This window comes from Triticum aestivum, chromosome 1B (genome assembly GCF_018294505.1).
Source record: "Triticum aestivum cultivar Chinese Spring chromosome 1B, IWGSC CS RefSeq v2.1, whole genome shotgun sequence".
NCBI lineage: Eukaryota > Viridiplantae > Streptophyta > Magnoliopsida > Poales > Poaceae > Triticum > Triticum aestivum.
In genome coordinates, this window is record NC_057795.1 from 636,242,766 (window position 1) to 636,259,590 (window position 16,825).

A 16,825-nucleotide genomic window follows, 5' to 3' on the forward strand; every position below is an offset into this window, starting at 1 on the left:
ATTAAAAAACAAAAATTGAAAACCGAAACAAAAAGCACACACAGCAAAAGCCCGAAAGAAAAGAAAGAAACAGGAAGGAAGGAGGAACGGACGCGTACGCTGCCTCCTGGGCCGGTTCATTTCCCTCCAGGCTTTTAGACGATAGACCACCTTTGTCAGGCCCACAGCCGAATGAGGAACTCCTGAATGGGCCAAATAAGTGGATTCGACGATAGAAGCCAGCCCAAGAGGCCCCCGAACACCCTCGCCCTGGCCACGAGCCCTCCGGCCAACACCGGACCACCCCGGCGTCGCTCCCCTCCGTCGGCCGCCACCCTCTCCGCCGGTCCCCTGCCTTCGCCCCCACTCCGTCCGTGAGCCCGGCAGGCGACGCCGGCGGCCAAGCCCCACCGCCCGCCCCTCTCCCCGCCCTATCAAACACCCCCTCTAACTTTGCCTCCCCGATGACCTCCTCCATCCCCACCCCCCCGGCGGCGGCGGCGGCGCCCGAGTCACCGTCCACCATCACGGACGGCGCGGTCAGCGGCACACTCCCGGGGGCCGAGGCCTTCGCCGTGCACTACCCCGGATACCCCTCCTCTCCCGCTCGCGCCACCCATACCCTCGGCGGCCTCCCCGCCATCGCCAAGGTACGCACACCTAAAACCCTCACCCCTCTCGCTTCCATCAGGCAGCGCAAGCGGAGTGACCTACTTCCGCTTGTTCTCTGATCCCCCGCAGGTCCGGAGTTCCGACCCCGGCTCCCGCCTCGAGCTCCGCTTCCGCCCGGAGGACCCCGACTGCCACCCGACCTTCGGCGAGCCCCGCGCCTCCACTGGCCTGCTCCTCCGCCTCTCAAGGCCCAAGGGAGGCTCCGCGCCACCGCGTGCCGAGGTGGTGGCGCGCGTTCGGACCGCCTACCATTTCGATGGTGAGCGCTTGGCCACAACCTGTTCGATGAAATGCCTTGGTCTTTATTACGCTTTGGAACGGCTGTCGTGTTCCAAGGCTCGCTTCTTTTGACCAGTTGGAGCAACTCTAGCTAGTAGCTAGTAGATTATGGTATGGTGTTTACCAGTATGACACACTGTGTTGGACTATGTATGTTACAAATATAAGACTTTATTTGGAGGCAACGATGTGTTTGAATACATGATTTTCTACACGCAAATTTGCTCATACACAAGGTTTATGCAGGCATGGCAGATTTTCAGCATGTCGTCCCAGTTCATGCTGCTCAAGTGAGAAAAAGAAAACGGTTAGATTGTCCCAGTGTTAAAGATGATTTAGGCACTGGTAGAATACCTTCGGACTTTCTCTACTTTGATGATGCAATGGCTTAAGGTTGCCATTTCTGATCACTCCTTTCCCCTTCTGCATGGCAGATAAGGCAGGAGGTCTAGACACGGATGATGGAGATGTCATGATGTTGGTACCACCACTCTTCGCAATAAAGGATAATCCAACAAACATAGCGTAAGTGCTCCTAGTTTCACAGTTTACAATGACATTGAATTTGGGTGGGTGGTGTGTGTGTAATTATTTGCATTTTCCTTGAATTCGTGGTTACTTTCCAGAAGTTTAAAATAAAACCTTGGTCCTAAAATTTTGCTAATAACCTGAGTCAAAATACAAAACTACTTGTATGAGCGTGTTTCACGCACATATATTCTTATAATGCAACATGTGGGAGTATTTATCAGTATCTGATTTGCTGCTGGTACCTCAAATATCTGCTGGATATATATAAATAATCATGAATATACCTGTGGCTTGAAATATTTGAAGTCAATGCTAACCCAATCAAGCTTTGTAAAATTGTCGTGTTCATCTTCTAGTTGAACAACTCATTGCTGAAACATACCAATTGAGGGATATCCTTTTTTTTCCTTCTCAAATCATCTCCAGTGATGAGTCTCTTTTGCTTTGTGCAATCAGCATGGGTTTCTTCTTTGTCACCTGTAAAGGAATGGCAGTAGGTTCGATTTCCTATAAGTGTCGCACAATTTTTTGGCGACAAATGCCTTCAATCAGCACACTCGTTCACATGGTCAACGTTGTAGCACCAGTTGTAGTACATGAATCTTCACTAAGGCACCGACAATAATTTTAGAATTGATCAGAATGCTCAGAAATATTATTTTTATCACTTAGAACAAAACATGTTATTCTTACCTTCTCACCCTCGGAAAAGTGGAGCTAAGTTGTCTGCGTAGCTTCTGGGATTAGCTCCTCTAGCTTTTTAAAAATTTATTTCACCATTAAAATATCGCTTAATAATATTTACTGTATTTTTTTAGGCTTCTACCATCGACCAATGCACTATCCAAGAGCATGCAAAGGGGAGTTGTGCGGCATCGGTGGGAGGTTGATCCTCCTTGCATGGACCTTTTCTGTTGCTTATCTGTTACAATGATTCTAGGTTCTCATGAATGTCTAGTAAAATATAATTGTGACATTTTTCTCAGTTTACTCTTTTGGGTAAACTGTACTCGGCCCTACGTTGCTTACCAACACTCTAAATAGCAGTAAGCGGTAAGAGACATGCCACTCAGTCTGAAAGCGGTTTAGCAGTTATAGATATGACTATTTATGTGCAGTCAGGCTTCTTTACTTAAAAGGTGGAGTTGGTGAGCGGTGGTATTCTCAGCATCTCTCCTTCTACCTTCCTTAAATATAGGATATCTACAGGAGTTACAACTGGGAATATGGTTTCTATTTATCCATAGCAACGCATGAAATACAGCTAGTCATAGAAAACACACACAAGGCTAGGACATTTTTTCTGCTACCTCATTCAATGCCTTCTCTTGGGAGATGTGTCCATTGTAGTTGGTGTGAAATAGCTTATTGACTGCATTGGTGATGACTGTTTTTCTTTGCTTGCAGATGGATATTGAACCAACCCTTGCGCTTCCTTTCAACATTCAAGATATCCTTTGTTTAGTGTTATACCATCAACTTTGTGTATTTTCTTAATAAATATATGACAACATCTTACATGTTACTCTGTTTTATAAAATGTTTGGATCTGTCACCTGACTTCACGCATTGTATTTGCCATCAGAAGCATGTGTAACTAGTGTTAAGTGCCACTTTCAACACTTGAGGATAGAAAAGGACCAAAATGGATTTGATGGTGGAGCTTGGTCTCAGGTCAGGTCCCATGGGCAGGGGCAGGTAAGGCACATGACATGGCCGGGTTGTAGGTGAGCTCGACCTTAGGTTGGGCATTGCTGCTGTCCTCAAATCAAGTCATGGTCAGCACTATGTAATCATCGAATATGGGTATTCTGAGCTCTGACCATTGGAAGTGAATCACAACACTGGCGACATCTGTTTCATGTGCGCCACTGCAAAATACGCAAGCATAGGTGGCAGATCCGACATCTTTCTTGCATACTTCAAGTGGCATATAAGATATATTGCCATTTGCGTGTATGATATTAAAACAGTTGGAGCTTATGGTTTTGAGCCAAAATGAAGGAATATTGAAGTAAGCTAACAAGGAATGAGAATATCAAGAGCTAAAAAATAATTTAGAGTTAGGTAAAAGAATGAAAGAGACCAAAAACAGGAAAAGAGAGAACATTTTGCATGAGGAGGTTAGTATGTTTACTAGAGTCTTGACTTTGTGTTGAGGGGCAGAGTTCATGCTTCTTGGAAAAAAAAATCTTTTGTTTTCAAAAATCTTCTGAGGGATCATTCAGTTTATCTGCCTTGCATTAACATTTTACTCTTATCTCAACTCATATTAGCAACTGCCATGGTGTAATTAAGGAATTTATATTATTATTTCTGCATAATTTATGGGAATCCTTTTTTTAATCTTTCTGAATTATATCCATTTTTTATTCCGGTGTGTCAGTATCCTCATCAATCCACAACCTTGATGTTTAGCTTCCCAACTGGTAGTTGGTTCCCTTTCTCCCGGATCAATGAAGAAGGGAGAAGTCAATTGATTCTTCCAAAAAAACGGAAGCGAAGTGCTATGCTGGGGTGAGGGTGTTGGTTATTTCGGAAGTTGGAATGACAAGCAACCCAGTAATAGCACTCCTTTATACTTCTCCAATGTAAATAATTGTGCTCCCTGTCAATGCATTTATTTTACACATAAGTGCCTCTCATACAGTACTGTGGTAAAAGAGAACACCAGCAATAACAATGACACCACCTATATTTTCTGATAATTTTATGTACCCTTTTGTATTTGGAGATAGAACAATGCAGTGGTGACATGCGATGGTAGTATAATTTGTTTGCCATAAATGACCCTTTATGCTTAAAACTTGTGTTCCATTATGACCTATACTCTGTTATTCTGACATGGCTATCCATGAATTTTCCTCGTAAGAGGATGTCTTTGCAAAATCTTAGATAGTGTTCCGAGGAAGGAAATGATCTTCCTCATTTCCTCAAGCATATCCTTGTTTACCTTAATTGCCATTTACCTGTCCCCAAGAAGGTTAACTGGGAAGGCCACATACCAAGGAATTCATCAGAGTGGGATTCGCAGATGGCTGTGTGCAAATTATTTGACGAGCGTCCTGTGTGGCCAAGACAGTCACTTTATGAACGTTTGCTTGATGATGGTGTGCATGTGTCAACAAGCCAGTTCAAAAGGTATCGTTGTTTCTTTAACTCCTGAATCATTTAGGCCTTTCGATATGTCTTAACGTCTTCCAACTATCGTCTCTGCATTCATTTTGTTTCTTTTTGTGTGCTTGCTCAGCCTTTTGTTTAAAGCTGGATACTACTTCTCTACTGGACCCTTTGGTAAATTCTGGATCAAAAAAGAATATGATCCTCGTAAAGATCCCGAGTCACGAATGTAAGCACTGCTTTGTTGAACTATTTGCTTATTTGACATTCATTAAATATTCTTTTGAGAGTAGAGCCTATTACTTAAATTGTAAGGAATGCTTCTGATGTTTCTTTTTTCAGTTGCAAATATCAATGACCATAAAGTTATCATATCTTGTGCAGAACCTATGAAATATGAGCTACCCTAAAAAAATTATTTGAAATGCGAACTCCATTATCAAACATTGACAAGTCTTATCTTTCTGAACTACACTACATCAGCCAAATGGTTTTTTCCTTTACAGTTGAATCATTAGACTACTGCTAAACTTAAGAGAAGGAAGAGTGCAAATGCGAGATGAGAATGCGGTGATGGGCTACTTAATGAGAAAGCGAGATGAGAATGAAAAATAATATTACTAGATTGCTTCTCGGTAAAAGTATGTAACTGAAATACATCCTCTAAAACTTATAAGGGTTACATCTGTTGTCTGGGTGTTGGATTGTTGGATACGTCTGGGTTGGTTTGGAATTCAGATCAGCATATCTCTATCTCCTGTTGACCTGTTGTCCTGGCCCCACAACTTCTCTATTCCAAGGTTAGTAACATTTTTAGCAATCATATTATAACGCTACAACCAAGGTTAAATTGTAGAAAAAACAATCCAATCAAGTAACATCGATGAGGATGGGCTGGATGCCAGTTCTGGACACCGACCTTATTGATTGGTGATCTTCTTGGGAAGGTGAGGGCCAACTCTCAAGGGATGTGAGAACTGCGATCCTGCTCATCTTCTGGACACTTTGAAGGCACTGAAACGACATCGTCTTCAGCAACCCGACGCCCGCAAGAGACGTGGCTCTGGGCGAGATACAGGGGGAGGTGTGAAGCTGGTGGCTGGCTAGGCTTTTCCGTTCTACACCAGCCATGGAGTTCACTGTAGATAGGTGGAATGTAAGCGAGTAGTCGGATTAGGATTCCGTTTGGCCTTCATGCTTTGAGGGCGATGTAGCCAGAAAAGGTCGAACAGGAGATCTTGGTCTTTCTTCCCTTCTACTGATGTGTCCGTCTGGATGTATCCTTGAAAAAAAAGTAACATCGATGATCAAATCTACTTCCAAAAGAATAGTTCATCTAACTAGAGACAACATCCATCATATCTCAGAAACCTTCTTTGAGGAGTTCCTATCCTGAAAATGTAACTTCTTCCATGTATGAGGAGAAGAAACTTTATGAAAATCACGCTTTAGCTTTGCAGTCAAATGTTAAAATAACCCAGAGTAACAAACTTGTAAAAAAGAGAATCTCTTAGCTACATTTCTTGCGACCAAAATCTTTCTTTACCTATGCATTTCATTCTTGTCTTGGAACTCTATTTCTTGGCTATTTTAGAATCTTTTAAAAATGATGTTCTTGTGCTAGATATCAGCGAATTGATTTTCGCATGCCTCCTGAGCTAAGGAATCTTCAAACGAAAAGGCACGATGGGTGAGTCATATATTTCTTTTTGCTTGCATTTCGAGCCAGTGTTATATCATTGCATTATTTAAAAGATCTGTCTCTCAACTTCCCCGTTGTTTCCTGTATTAGTGTCTCGTTGTTAAAAATACTTAATAATACTATATAGTTACTAGCCTTTTATTACTGGTGAAAGAACTTGGTGATCAAAAGTTGCACACTCTCCGTGCCCATGTCCAAAACGGGATAATCCTAGTAAATGCCATACCTTTTTAAACCTCGTCATGAATTCCTGCCACACCTCGTGTGAATCCAATGGATGCCAGTGCCCACTGTATAAGATTTTAGTTCAATATAGGATACTGATGTGTTAGCCTATGTCTTCTAGGCTTAGCCGGTCCCAAGCCCGGGTAAAGGAGGAGGGTTGTGATAGGCTTGGCGAGCCAACGTAAAAACTAGCCAGTCCCATAGGTATGAAGCCCATTTGAGCGAGAGTAGTACTAGGATGGGTGACCTCCTGGGAAGTCCTCGTGAAAGGGTTTCGTATCTAAGGGTTGTGATAGGCTTGGCGAGCCAACGTAAAAACTAGCCAGTCTTTTGGGTATGAAACCCATTTGGGTGAGAGTAGTACTAGGATGGGTGACCTCCTGGGAAGTCCTCGTGAAAGAGTTTCATATCTAGCCTACCCCAACTTGTTTGGGATCAAAGGCTTCGTAATGCATAATGCATAAGATACTGATGTGTTAGCAATTCAACTAAAACGTTTGTGTCCATTTTTCAGTACCCAAAACAGTGAATATATGTGCGAATTCTTAACACTAGTCTGCTGATTTGAGCAATAATAAACATGTTTGTGTTACGTAGATTTGTCAGAAGTACGTAGTATTTCTTCACTGAAATAGATAAATATATTAATTTAGCTTGATTGTGGGAAAAGGTGAACATGGTAATAGTTAGGAGCTGTTCTGGAGTTAAGTTAGGTACTTGTTATGGTGCGTCAAACTTCACGCTGCAAAGTTTTTGTCATAGTGATAGTGACCATAATTGATTCCACCTTCAAACTGCAATAGGGTGGGACTTTGTAGAGGACTCGATTGTAATTAAATAGTGAAACTTCCGTAATGAGAATTTAGGTCATACATCCAGGTGCAATTCTCAAACACTACATGTGCATAAAGTGTTGAAGCTTCATTACAGATAGGAAAATAAAATTGGCTTTGGCATATTCTAGTTCTCCATTAAGGGTTTCTATCAAAATACTTTTGAACTGTAGATGTAGTAATGCATGTTCCACTATGAGCGTTTTCAAGGTTTTCTTTTGAACTACTGGGTCACCTAAATAATTGATCCCCACTAACTCTAATTCTCTCAACATGGAACTATGCCAAGTCACCATGCCACCATGCATGGGAAAAGACCCACGCTAGCATACACCATGCTAGCATACACCATGCTTGCTACTCATATTCAATAAATATTCTACAACTATATTAATAATTAAATAAAATAATTATATGTACTTTAGTTTCAATTCCATAATGTTAATATAAATACTAATGTTTCATACTATCAGATCTCATTGAAATAATTGCATCCAGTTTCCACAGCAACGCACGGGCATCATCTCTAGTATGAGCACAACATGAACCATGTAATATCCTGACAGTTTCCCAATATGGTGAACAAATGCTTAGCTCTTCACTTTTATTTGTGTCAATCCAGTTGAACATTTATGGGGGCAAATCTGCCGTAACATATTTAGTTCCTCACTTCATATCTCCAGATGATTGCGTTCTCTGGTGCCTGGTGGTGTTATTGTCTGTTCATAAATAAACTTGGGTTATGAATGGCTTTGTTTAAGTGCTGCTCTCTTTGAATAAGAAGGCCTTTATATTTGCTGCTTGTTCTTCTCCCCCCTTCTTATACATTTTTTCTTTTCTTTTGACATGTAAGATCTGAGAAGTGGTCAGAGATGTGCAAGCTTGAAAGGATGCCATCGAAAAGTTTCATCTTCCTGCAATTATTTGAACTGAAGGATGACTTCATTCAAGCCGAAATTAGAAAACCTTCTCATCAATCAACTTGCTCAGTGAGTAACTAAATATTTGTTTTGATGCTTTTTTGGATAGAAAGAACATAAACATTTTATGGGCATACCATATGAACTGTTACTTATCTACTCGTGTATCTGACATGAACTAACTTTTGTGGCATTTTACTGGCCTTCAGAAATCTCACTGTACAATCATTGTAAGTGTCTTGTTGAGGGAAAGTGTCAGACTACGTAGTTTTTCTGTTGCAAGCAGCTCTGCTTGCGTACCTTCATCGACCACTTTTAATCATACCAAGTTCTCCCAAATTTGCTGTGATCATAATCTGTGTAATAATCTTGATTCATTGCTTGTAACAACATTTCTTTGCATGCATAACCTAACTAATTCTTATGTAGCATTCGACAGGTTGGTTTTCTAAGCCAATGATTAAAAGTTTGAGGTTACAACTATGCATAAGGTTCCTCTCATTATGTCCTAATGAAGATGCCAAAACCCTTTTGAGAAGTTCCCATCAACTTCTTGAAAGGTCCAAAAAGCAGGAAGCTATTTGCAGATCCGAGCAACTGAAGGAAAGAAAAGATGTTGATGAAGGTTTAGTCTCATCTACTGGTCAAATGCATATTTGTTTAATACATATGGGCTCTGGCCGCTGGGTACCCTGCAGACATAGTGTATGGTCCGCGTTTCGCGATTTGTAGACCTCTTACTGAGCAGTATGAACTTGATGCGTACCTGCATCGTTCAAAACAATTTTCATTGAGCTAATTATATACTGCTTCGATGGCTCTATTAATCTAATTTTGTGAACCAAGATTCATTTGGAGCTATTTTAGGTTTGAGTACTTATGAGCTCACGAGAAATTCCAAAAAGGTTTATAGTACTAGAACATGATAGAAAACTTGACCTGTGAGTACAATATTCTCTTTGTTTGCAGTGGACATATTATCCACATTCTAACTTGTTCTAGTACTATGCTATCTTTAAGGAATTTGTAGAAAATACCCAAGTGCACTGTATAGCTTATAAATGCTTATGAACAAGGTTCATGTTTCTATATCCCATTTTCGTGCATGCTAGGTTTGTACTTCTGTTTGTATGGGCTTTGATACAAGTTCAGATCAATTGGTAGCCCGTGTGTTTGATGAACAAATGTTTGTTCTTCTTCCTAGAGAGATAATTAAGCACATCCATACTGCTTGTTAAATCCTATTTATTCTCCAGAAGCGCCTGCTGAACATGTTGGATCTGAGGATCAGATGGACACTAACAACTCTGATAGTGAAGATGCTGATGACGAGGAAGAGGAAGATAAAGAGGAATCAGATGGTTATGATTCTCCAGCCATGGTATTTGTCACTACTTGCACCTTTGGCTCTATAATATGCTCTACAATAACTAATTGTTTACTATATCTATGTAGGCCGAGGATGTTCCTGATTTCGCCTTACATGAGTCCTGTATCCTTTAATACAATTCATTCTATGAAATCTGATTTCTCATGGGGAAAAAGTACTAGGTTGTTGCAACTTTGTGCCCATTCCTCTCTGTGCCTGACACATCTTTTTCCTGTAAGGAAGGTAGCAGTAAAAATATTACAATATGTTGGTTAACAAAGAGTACAAACACAACAAGTTGGGCTACAGTTTCACTCACTTTCTGCAGCAATTAATTCATGACCTGGGGAGAAGGGAACTGGGCTAGTTCTGGTTGCTTAGTGTAAACTTGTTGATTTCCCTTTCTTGCAAATATTTCAAATGAGTTACCAGATTTTACATTTTGAGGTTAGAGTAACAAGAAGCAGTACTTAAGGTTGCGATTACTAACCAAAGTTTTCTTCTCAATCCTTGAGTCGGCTTTTACATGGTTAAAGAACTTTTGCATTGCATTGATGTTTTCCCTTTCTCTTTTAATATACGAGTGTTGGAAGTTGTGTTGTCTGTTGTTTTCCTATAAGATGTATCAGACACACTTGGAGAAGGCTTCTCCACTGGATACCTTGAGGAGGTGTTGCGCAGCTTTCCACTGAATGAAGATGGCCAGAATAAATCAGGTGATGCCCTTAATAATGGTGAAGCAAGTGATGGGGAGTTTGAAATTTTCGAACAGCCTAGTGACGATGAAGAGTATTCCGATGGTTAGTGGGGCCTTTTGGGGAGTGGCAAGATATCCTCAGGTTAAATTTTATGGGCCGTTGTCGACAGTACTTTGTTCATTGGATTTTCTTATTGTACAGGCTCTAGGCTTGTCTAGGATTTCATAGCAGGTTGTGTAGCTATCTACGGAGCTAGATATTTAGCCTTGTTAACATGATATTGGATGTCACTAGAAGCAAGTTCACTATAATTGTCCTGTCAGCTACTCCCTCTGTCCATAATATTATGATGTTATTACATTCAATATGTGAGTATATTGGATGTAATAACAGCTTATATTATGGGACCGAGGGAGTATTTCTTCACTGCTTTGTATTCCGGCCCGTGCGTTTTCAACAGAGCGTGGTTTCGTCGTAGTGTATTGCACTGTTGTCTTCGTTACTGGTGTACTCTGGGTGCTGCCAGATTACTACTAAGAAAAACTGTGAAGGTTGCTTCCAGTTTGACATGATTTCTACACGGCAGCTGTGACACGAGTCCATAACTCCACGCTGAAATTTGGTGCTGGATACTGGGCGCAACATTTCCAATGCGATATGTGGGGTGCATCTAACTGGGGCAACTAAATTTGCCTTGGAAGTTTACTCAAAACTCGCAAAATCTTGGTAAAACGTTCAGTGTCATCCCATCAATGTCAAATAGATGTGTACGATGCGCCAAGGAGAATAAGGTTCCTAACTCATGGAACCTAGACCAGCTACTTGTGTTCACCAGCAATTCATCAAACATCCTAAAGAAGCGCATGAAGTACAGACTAGTCGGCGTTTCACCGTTCTAGGCGATCGTTTTTCATTGGGTTTCCGAACATATGTCATGACTTAACTTCCACGGTACATCTCAATAAAACATCAAACATAACATACGTTTTGAATGGATGTCTGTAAATAAGCCGATCACCAAGCAAACTACGGTGATTTTTTGCAAGAGAATGATAGCTGATCACCAAGCAAACTACGGTGATATTTTGCAAGAGAATGATAATCTAGTCACTGTCTCATGTATCCTTTTTTTTTATCTAAGCTCCTCACACAAAAAATCAAGTCGTATGAATTTGTGATTCATATGTTCAGTGTTTCTTCTTTGTGCAAAGGATCCAAATAGACTACTGCATTTTACTATGTCCTCAAAGGTGTTCCATAGATAAGCAAAAAAGAAAGGATTTCATTTTGGATTCCCCAATTTTGTAAATCGCATATTAATTTCCTTCGTATGAACGGAAAAATAGGATGACTCAAAGAAGTTCTCTACCAGAAACTTTGTATCTCGCACATGACTTAGCACAACTAGGAAATTAAGATAAAGCTCGTTGGAATAGCAATATTTCCCATCCGGGTATTACTCATGGCAAGAAATTATTTAGACAATTAGCAAACCAATTGCGTGGTTGCATTGCAAGAAATCCTCTACTGTAAAAAGAAAAGAATGTGGGGGGAAAAAAATAGCAAAAGGAAATGTGTGGCTGCTGGGATTCGAGCCCAGGTCTCCACGGCCACAACGTGGAATTCTCACCACTAAACTACAGCCACAGTTGTGTCAAATTAGAGCTTCCACGATATAAGTCTCAAAATATCTCCTTCGAGACCTTCTATACGCACTTGACGGGAACCTTCTGTACACGCTTTCTTCCGTTGAGGTCACACTACCGGAAGTTAAGCCCGTGATAAAACCTAATTAGAGCACGAATATTTCCCACAAAAAAAAACCTAGGGTCAAATTGCCTAGAGAACGAGTATTTCCCAGATTTTTTTAACAAACTTAACCAATATCTTAATGCCTGTAAATTAACTAGGGCATGACACAAGTCACAAAAGAGCAGACTATAGAGTATAGACGTAGCTGTGAAGCCGAGGGCACAGTGTGTATGTCACTGTGGGCCGATAGACAAGGCCAACATATTGAGGTGGTTTTCGCAAAAATAAAATAAAAATTGAGGCAGTAACAACTGCTTAAGATGCTCAAACAGTCAGAGCAGGAACAATGCAAACTTTGCTTTGAACATTGTTTGAATTGCAAATGGCAGCTTATTTACATCAGCATTTGTCCTTTCTGCTTCAAATTCAGACTTGTAATTTTGTGCTGGCCTAGACCTTGTATATCGCTCGATTGCACCTAATTGCATGGAACCTCCCACCACACAGCCGGCCATCATCTACTAAAGCAACACCATATCGTTGGAGTTATCATCACAAAAGAATTCATTGCAAAACTAACTGGTGTTATCTGGAATTTCTGGTGGACAGGCATTAAAAAGGATAGTTCTTCTAGAAGCCTTTGTCGGAGAGCTTGGAAGGATATCTACAGTTCCAAACAAGAGGGAAGCTTGGGTATTAGAAATCTCCAGGCCATGAATCAGGGCCTTATCCTTTCTACTGCCTGGAGAATTGCTACTTCTCCCGACTCTCATCTTCATCTGATCCTGAAGTCCAAATATTTTGTTGATTCTTCTCTCTGGAATGCTGCTTCCAACTTGCCTAAATCTACTTTCTGGACTTCCATTCTCAAATGGGAAACGTTTCATGCCGGTCGACCGGCTGAAACTCCGCCGGTCAAGTCCACGCTGGCAACAGGCCCACCCACCACCGCTTAAGCCTGTCTCTATCATCCCGCACGATTCACTCCACCATTTATTCCCTTTCCTTATCCTCTCGCCCATCTTCTCCCCGTTGCTCCCCAAATAAACTCTTGCCGGTGATGACCGCCGTCGATGTCGCGAGCAGCCATCATCCACATGCCCCTGCTGCTCCGGCGAGCAGCCGCCATCCACTCACCCCCGCGCTACTCCGACGAGCGACCGCCATCCACCCGCCCCGCGCTACACCGGCGAGCGACCGCCCATCCATCAGCGCGGCTGTGCGGCAACCCAGCTTGCGGCGTGGGATTGGGCGCTTCAAACGGCGGTGACCATGCTACAACGACGACGAGCGGGAGTGGCAACCGGTGGCACGCGACGGCAGCGACCAAGGATGACCGCAGGCTGCCACCGGTGCTGCAAACCACAAGCAATTTTGCTGGAAGCTGCCGTCAGAGAAGCTGGAAGCGACAATGCGAGGAGCTACAACCAACATCGGCGGCGACTCCAACATGCTACAACCGGCAAATCATGAGCTACAACCGGCATTTATTCTTGCTTGTACCGACATCATGATTTGCTGGAACCAGTGTCTTTTTTTGCTGGAACCGGAAACAGTTTTTGCTATCATCTTTTTTGATTTGCTAGATCAGACCAAGTTTTGCTACTACTGTATTTTAATTTTGCTGGAAGTAGCTTGGTTTTTTGCTACAACCGTATTCTGGTTTTGCAACGGCGGCCATTTTCTGCGACCGGCGACGGCGACGGTGGCCATTTTTGCTACAACCGTGTCAAAGTTTTGCTACTACCATCTGTGTTTTTGCTACATCCATTCATGAAGCTGTGGTGCTTTTTTACGACATTTTTGTTGCAACAACCTTGTTTTTTGCTACTACTGGAGACGTGTTTTGCTACATCCATTCACGAGGCCATGGTGCTTCAAGCGCGGCGGCGAGTTCCGGCGGCGTTTTTGCTACAACTGTCTGAATTTTTGCTACGTCCATTCACGGATTAGCTGCAACCGCGGCGAGTGTTGCATGTGTCAATGGCCGGCGGCGGCGGAGTTGCGACGGCTTCGTCGCCCAGGTGCGGCCGACGGCGGAGGTGGCTAGCTGCCATCCGTGGCGAGGCTGGTGCGGCGAGGTGCAGGTTGCTGCGAGGTCAACGACCGGCGGGGGCGTCCCGCGGTGCGGTGCGGCGGGGGGCGGCTGCGGTGGGGAGAATTTTCTCGAAGGAATCTCACGCAAATCTGACGGCCCTGGCTGGCGCATCGGACGGCTGGTGCTGGACCGGCCCAACGGTTGGGCCGGCGCACCGGCGCAGATCAGCGCCCTTCTCAAATTGCTTCCTAAGCTCAAAGCCCATTCTTTCTTTCAAATCACTCAAGGTAATATTTCTCTTTGGAGCACACCTTGGTACTAAATGTTGGAATAATGATTTGATTAACACTCTTTTCAAGAACCTACAACCTCTACCATCATTAGCATGCTGATTATTAATGATGATACTCCCGATCTTCTTGTTTGGGATCTCACACCCAATGGCAAATGTAATTCTAAAAGTGCTTATAAGCTTTGTTTGCAGGACATTTAGAATAACTCAAACAAAACACCTTCGCAGGTTCCTTCTTTGGTTAAAAAAATCGTTGGCTCCTCTAATTTCCATAGCAATGGTCTCAATGTGGGCTACGATATTAATTAAATGAATCTCTGGTAAATAAATTGTTCTTTACAGATTGTCTTTGCCTTGCAAACGGAACCTTATTTCCCATATTTCATCATCCAAACTAAAAGCAAACTTTAGTTTGCTACCCCAATCCCATAATTAGTAACACACCTAAAACAGATAAACTAGTCACTAACATCCTTGATATCATGTCTAAGAAATACATATATAAATATATAAGCTTATTTAACACTAATTCTAACAGCTTCAATGTCAAGCATATAAAAGCCAAGATCTAATTTCAGACATACATATATGTTAGTACTAACTCCCTCTGCCCCGCAAAAAAAAAACATATACTCCCTCTGTAAAGAAAATATAAGATCTAGAACCCTCTATATAGAGGACATGTTCATCCAGTTTCAGAGAACCTTGTACATACATGACATGTGTTGGGAAACGTAGTAATTTCAAAAAAATTCCTACGCACACGCAAGATCATGGTGATGCATAGCAACGAGAGGGGAGAGTGTTGTCCATGTACCCTCGTAGACCGAAAGCGGAAGCGTTAGCACAACGCGGTTGATGTAGTCGTACGTCTTCACGATCCATCCGATCCAAGTATCGAACGTACGGCACCTCCGAGTTCAGCACACGTTCAGCTCGATGACGTCCCACGAACTCCGATCCAGCAGAGCTTTGCGGGAGAGTTCCATTAGCACGACGGCGTGATGACGGTGTCGATGATGCTACCAATGCAGGGCTTCACCTAAGGACCGCTACGATATTACCGAGGTGGAATATGGTGGAGGGGGACACCGCGCACGGCTGGGAGATATCAACATATCAACTTGTGTGTCTTGGGGTGCCCCTACCCCCGTATATAAATGAGCAAGGGGGGGGGAGGCCGGCCGACCCTGTAGGGCGCACCAGGAGGAGGAGGACTCCCCTTTTCCTAGTCCCACTAGGAGGGGAAGGAAGGAGAGGGGGAGGAGAAGGAAAGAGGGGGCGCAGCCCCTCCCCTAGTCCAATTCGGACTAGGCCCATGGGGGGCGCGCGGCCAGCCCTCGTGGCTTCTCCTCTTTTTCCCTTAAAGCCCACTAAGGCCTATATGTACTCCCGTATTCCCGTAACTCCACCGGTACTCAGAAAAATACCCGAATCACTCGGAACCTTTCCGATTTCCGAATATAGTCGTCCAATATATCGATCTTTACATCTTGACCATTTCGAGACTCCTCGTCATGTCCCCGATCTCATCCGGGACTTCGAACTACCTTCGGTACATTAAAACACATAAACTCATAATATAAATCGTCACCGAACTTTAAGCATGCGGACCCTACGGGTTCGAGAACTATGTAGACATGACCGAGACACGTCTCTGGTCAATAACCATTAGCGGAACCTGGATGCTCATATTGGTTCCCACATATTCTATGAAGATCTTTATCGGTCAAACCGCATAACAACATACGTTGTTCCCTTTGTCATCGGTATGTTACTTGCCCGAGATTCGATCGTCGGTATCTCAATACCTAGTTCAATCTCGTTACCAACAAGTGTCTTTACTCGTTATGTAATGCATCATCCCGCAACTAACTCATTAGTCACATTGCTTGCAAGGCTTATAATGATGTGCATTACCGAGAGGGCCCAGAGATACCTCTCTGACAATCGGAGTGACAAATCCTAATCTCGAAATACGCCAACTCAACAAGTACCTTCGGAGACACCTGTAGAGCACCTTTATAATCACCCAGTTACGTTGTGACGTTTGGTAGCACACAAAGTGTTCCTCCGGTAAATGGGAGTTGCATAATCTCATAGTCATAGGAACATGTATAAGTCATGAAGAAAGCAATAGCAACATACTAAACGATCAAGTGCTAAGCTAACGGAATGGGTCAAGTCAATCACATCATTCTCCTAATGATGTGATCCCGTTAATCAAATGAGAACTCATGTCTATGGCTAGGAAACTTAACCATCTTTGATTCAACGAGCTAGTCAAGTAGAGGCATACTAGTGACACTGTGTTTGTCTATGTATTCACACATGTATCAAGTTTCCGGTTAATACAATTCTAGCATGAATAATAAATATTTATCATGAAATAAGGAAATAAATAATAACTTTATT

At 42.6% G+C, this 16,825-nt stretch overlaps 1 protein-coding gene and 1 non-coding gene across 2 annotated transcripts; one reads left to right on the plus strand and one right to left on the minus strand.

The window, feature by feature from the left end:
• Window positions 1-468: 468 nt before the first annotated feature.
• On the plus strand, window positions 469-10,636 carry LOC123144203 (general transcription factor 3C polypeptide 5; the record flags this gene model as incomplete). The annotated part of the gene is given in 14 exon segments (XM_044563260.1): window positions 469-629; window positions 721-910; window positions 1,177-1,275; window positions 1,365-1,455; window positions 2,280-2,346; window positions 2,869-2,911; window positions 4,431-4,602; window positions 4,712-4,810; window positions 6,206-6,271; window positions 8,195-8,330; window positions 8,691-8,886; window positions 9,518-9,642; window positions 9,717-9,753; window positions 10,260-10,636. Coding segments are annotated over 14 exon segments (1,658 nt in total), but the record flags the coding sequence as incomplete, so codon positions are not given.
• A 1,267-nt stretch (window positions 10,637-11,903) lies between these two features.
• Window positions 11,904-11,975, minus strand: TRNAH-GUG (transfer RNA histidin (anticodon GUG)). Its single transcript has one exon. It is a non-coding gene; the product is annotated as a tRNA-His (tRNA).
• Between the last annotated feature and the right edge of the window lie 4,850 nt (window positions 11,976-16,825).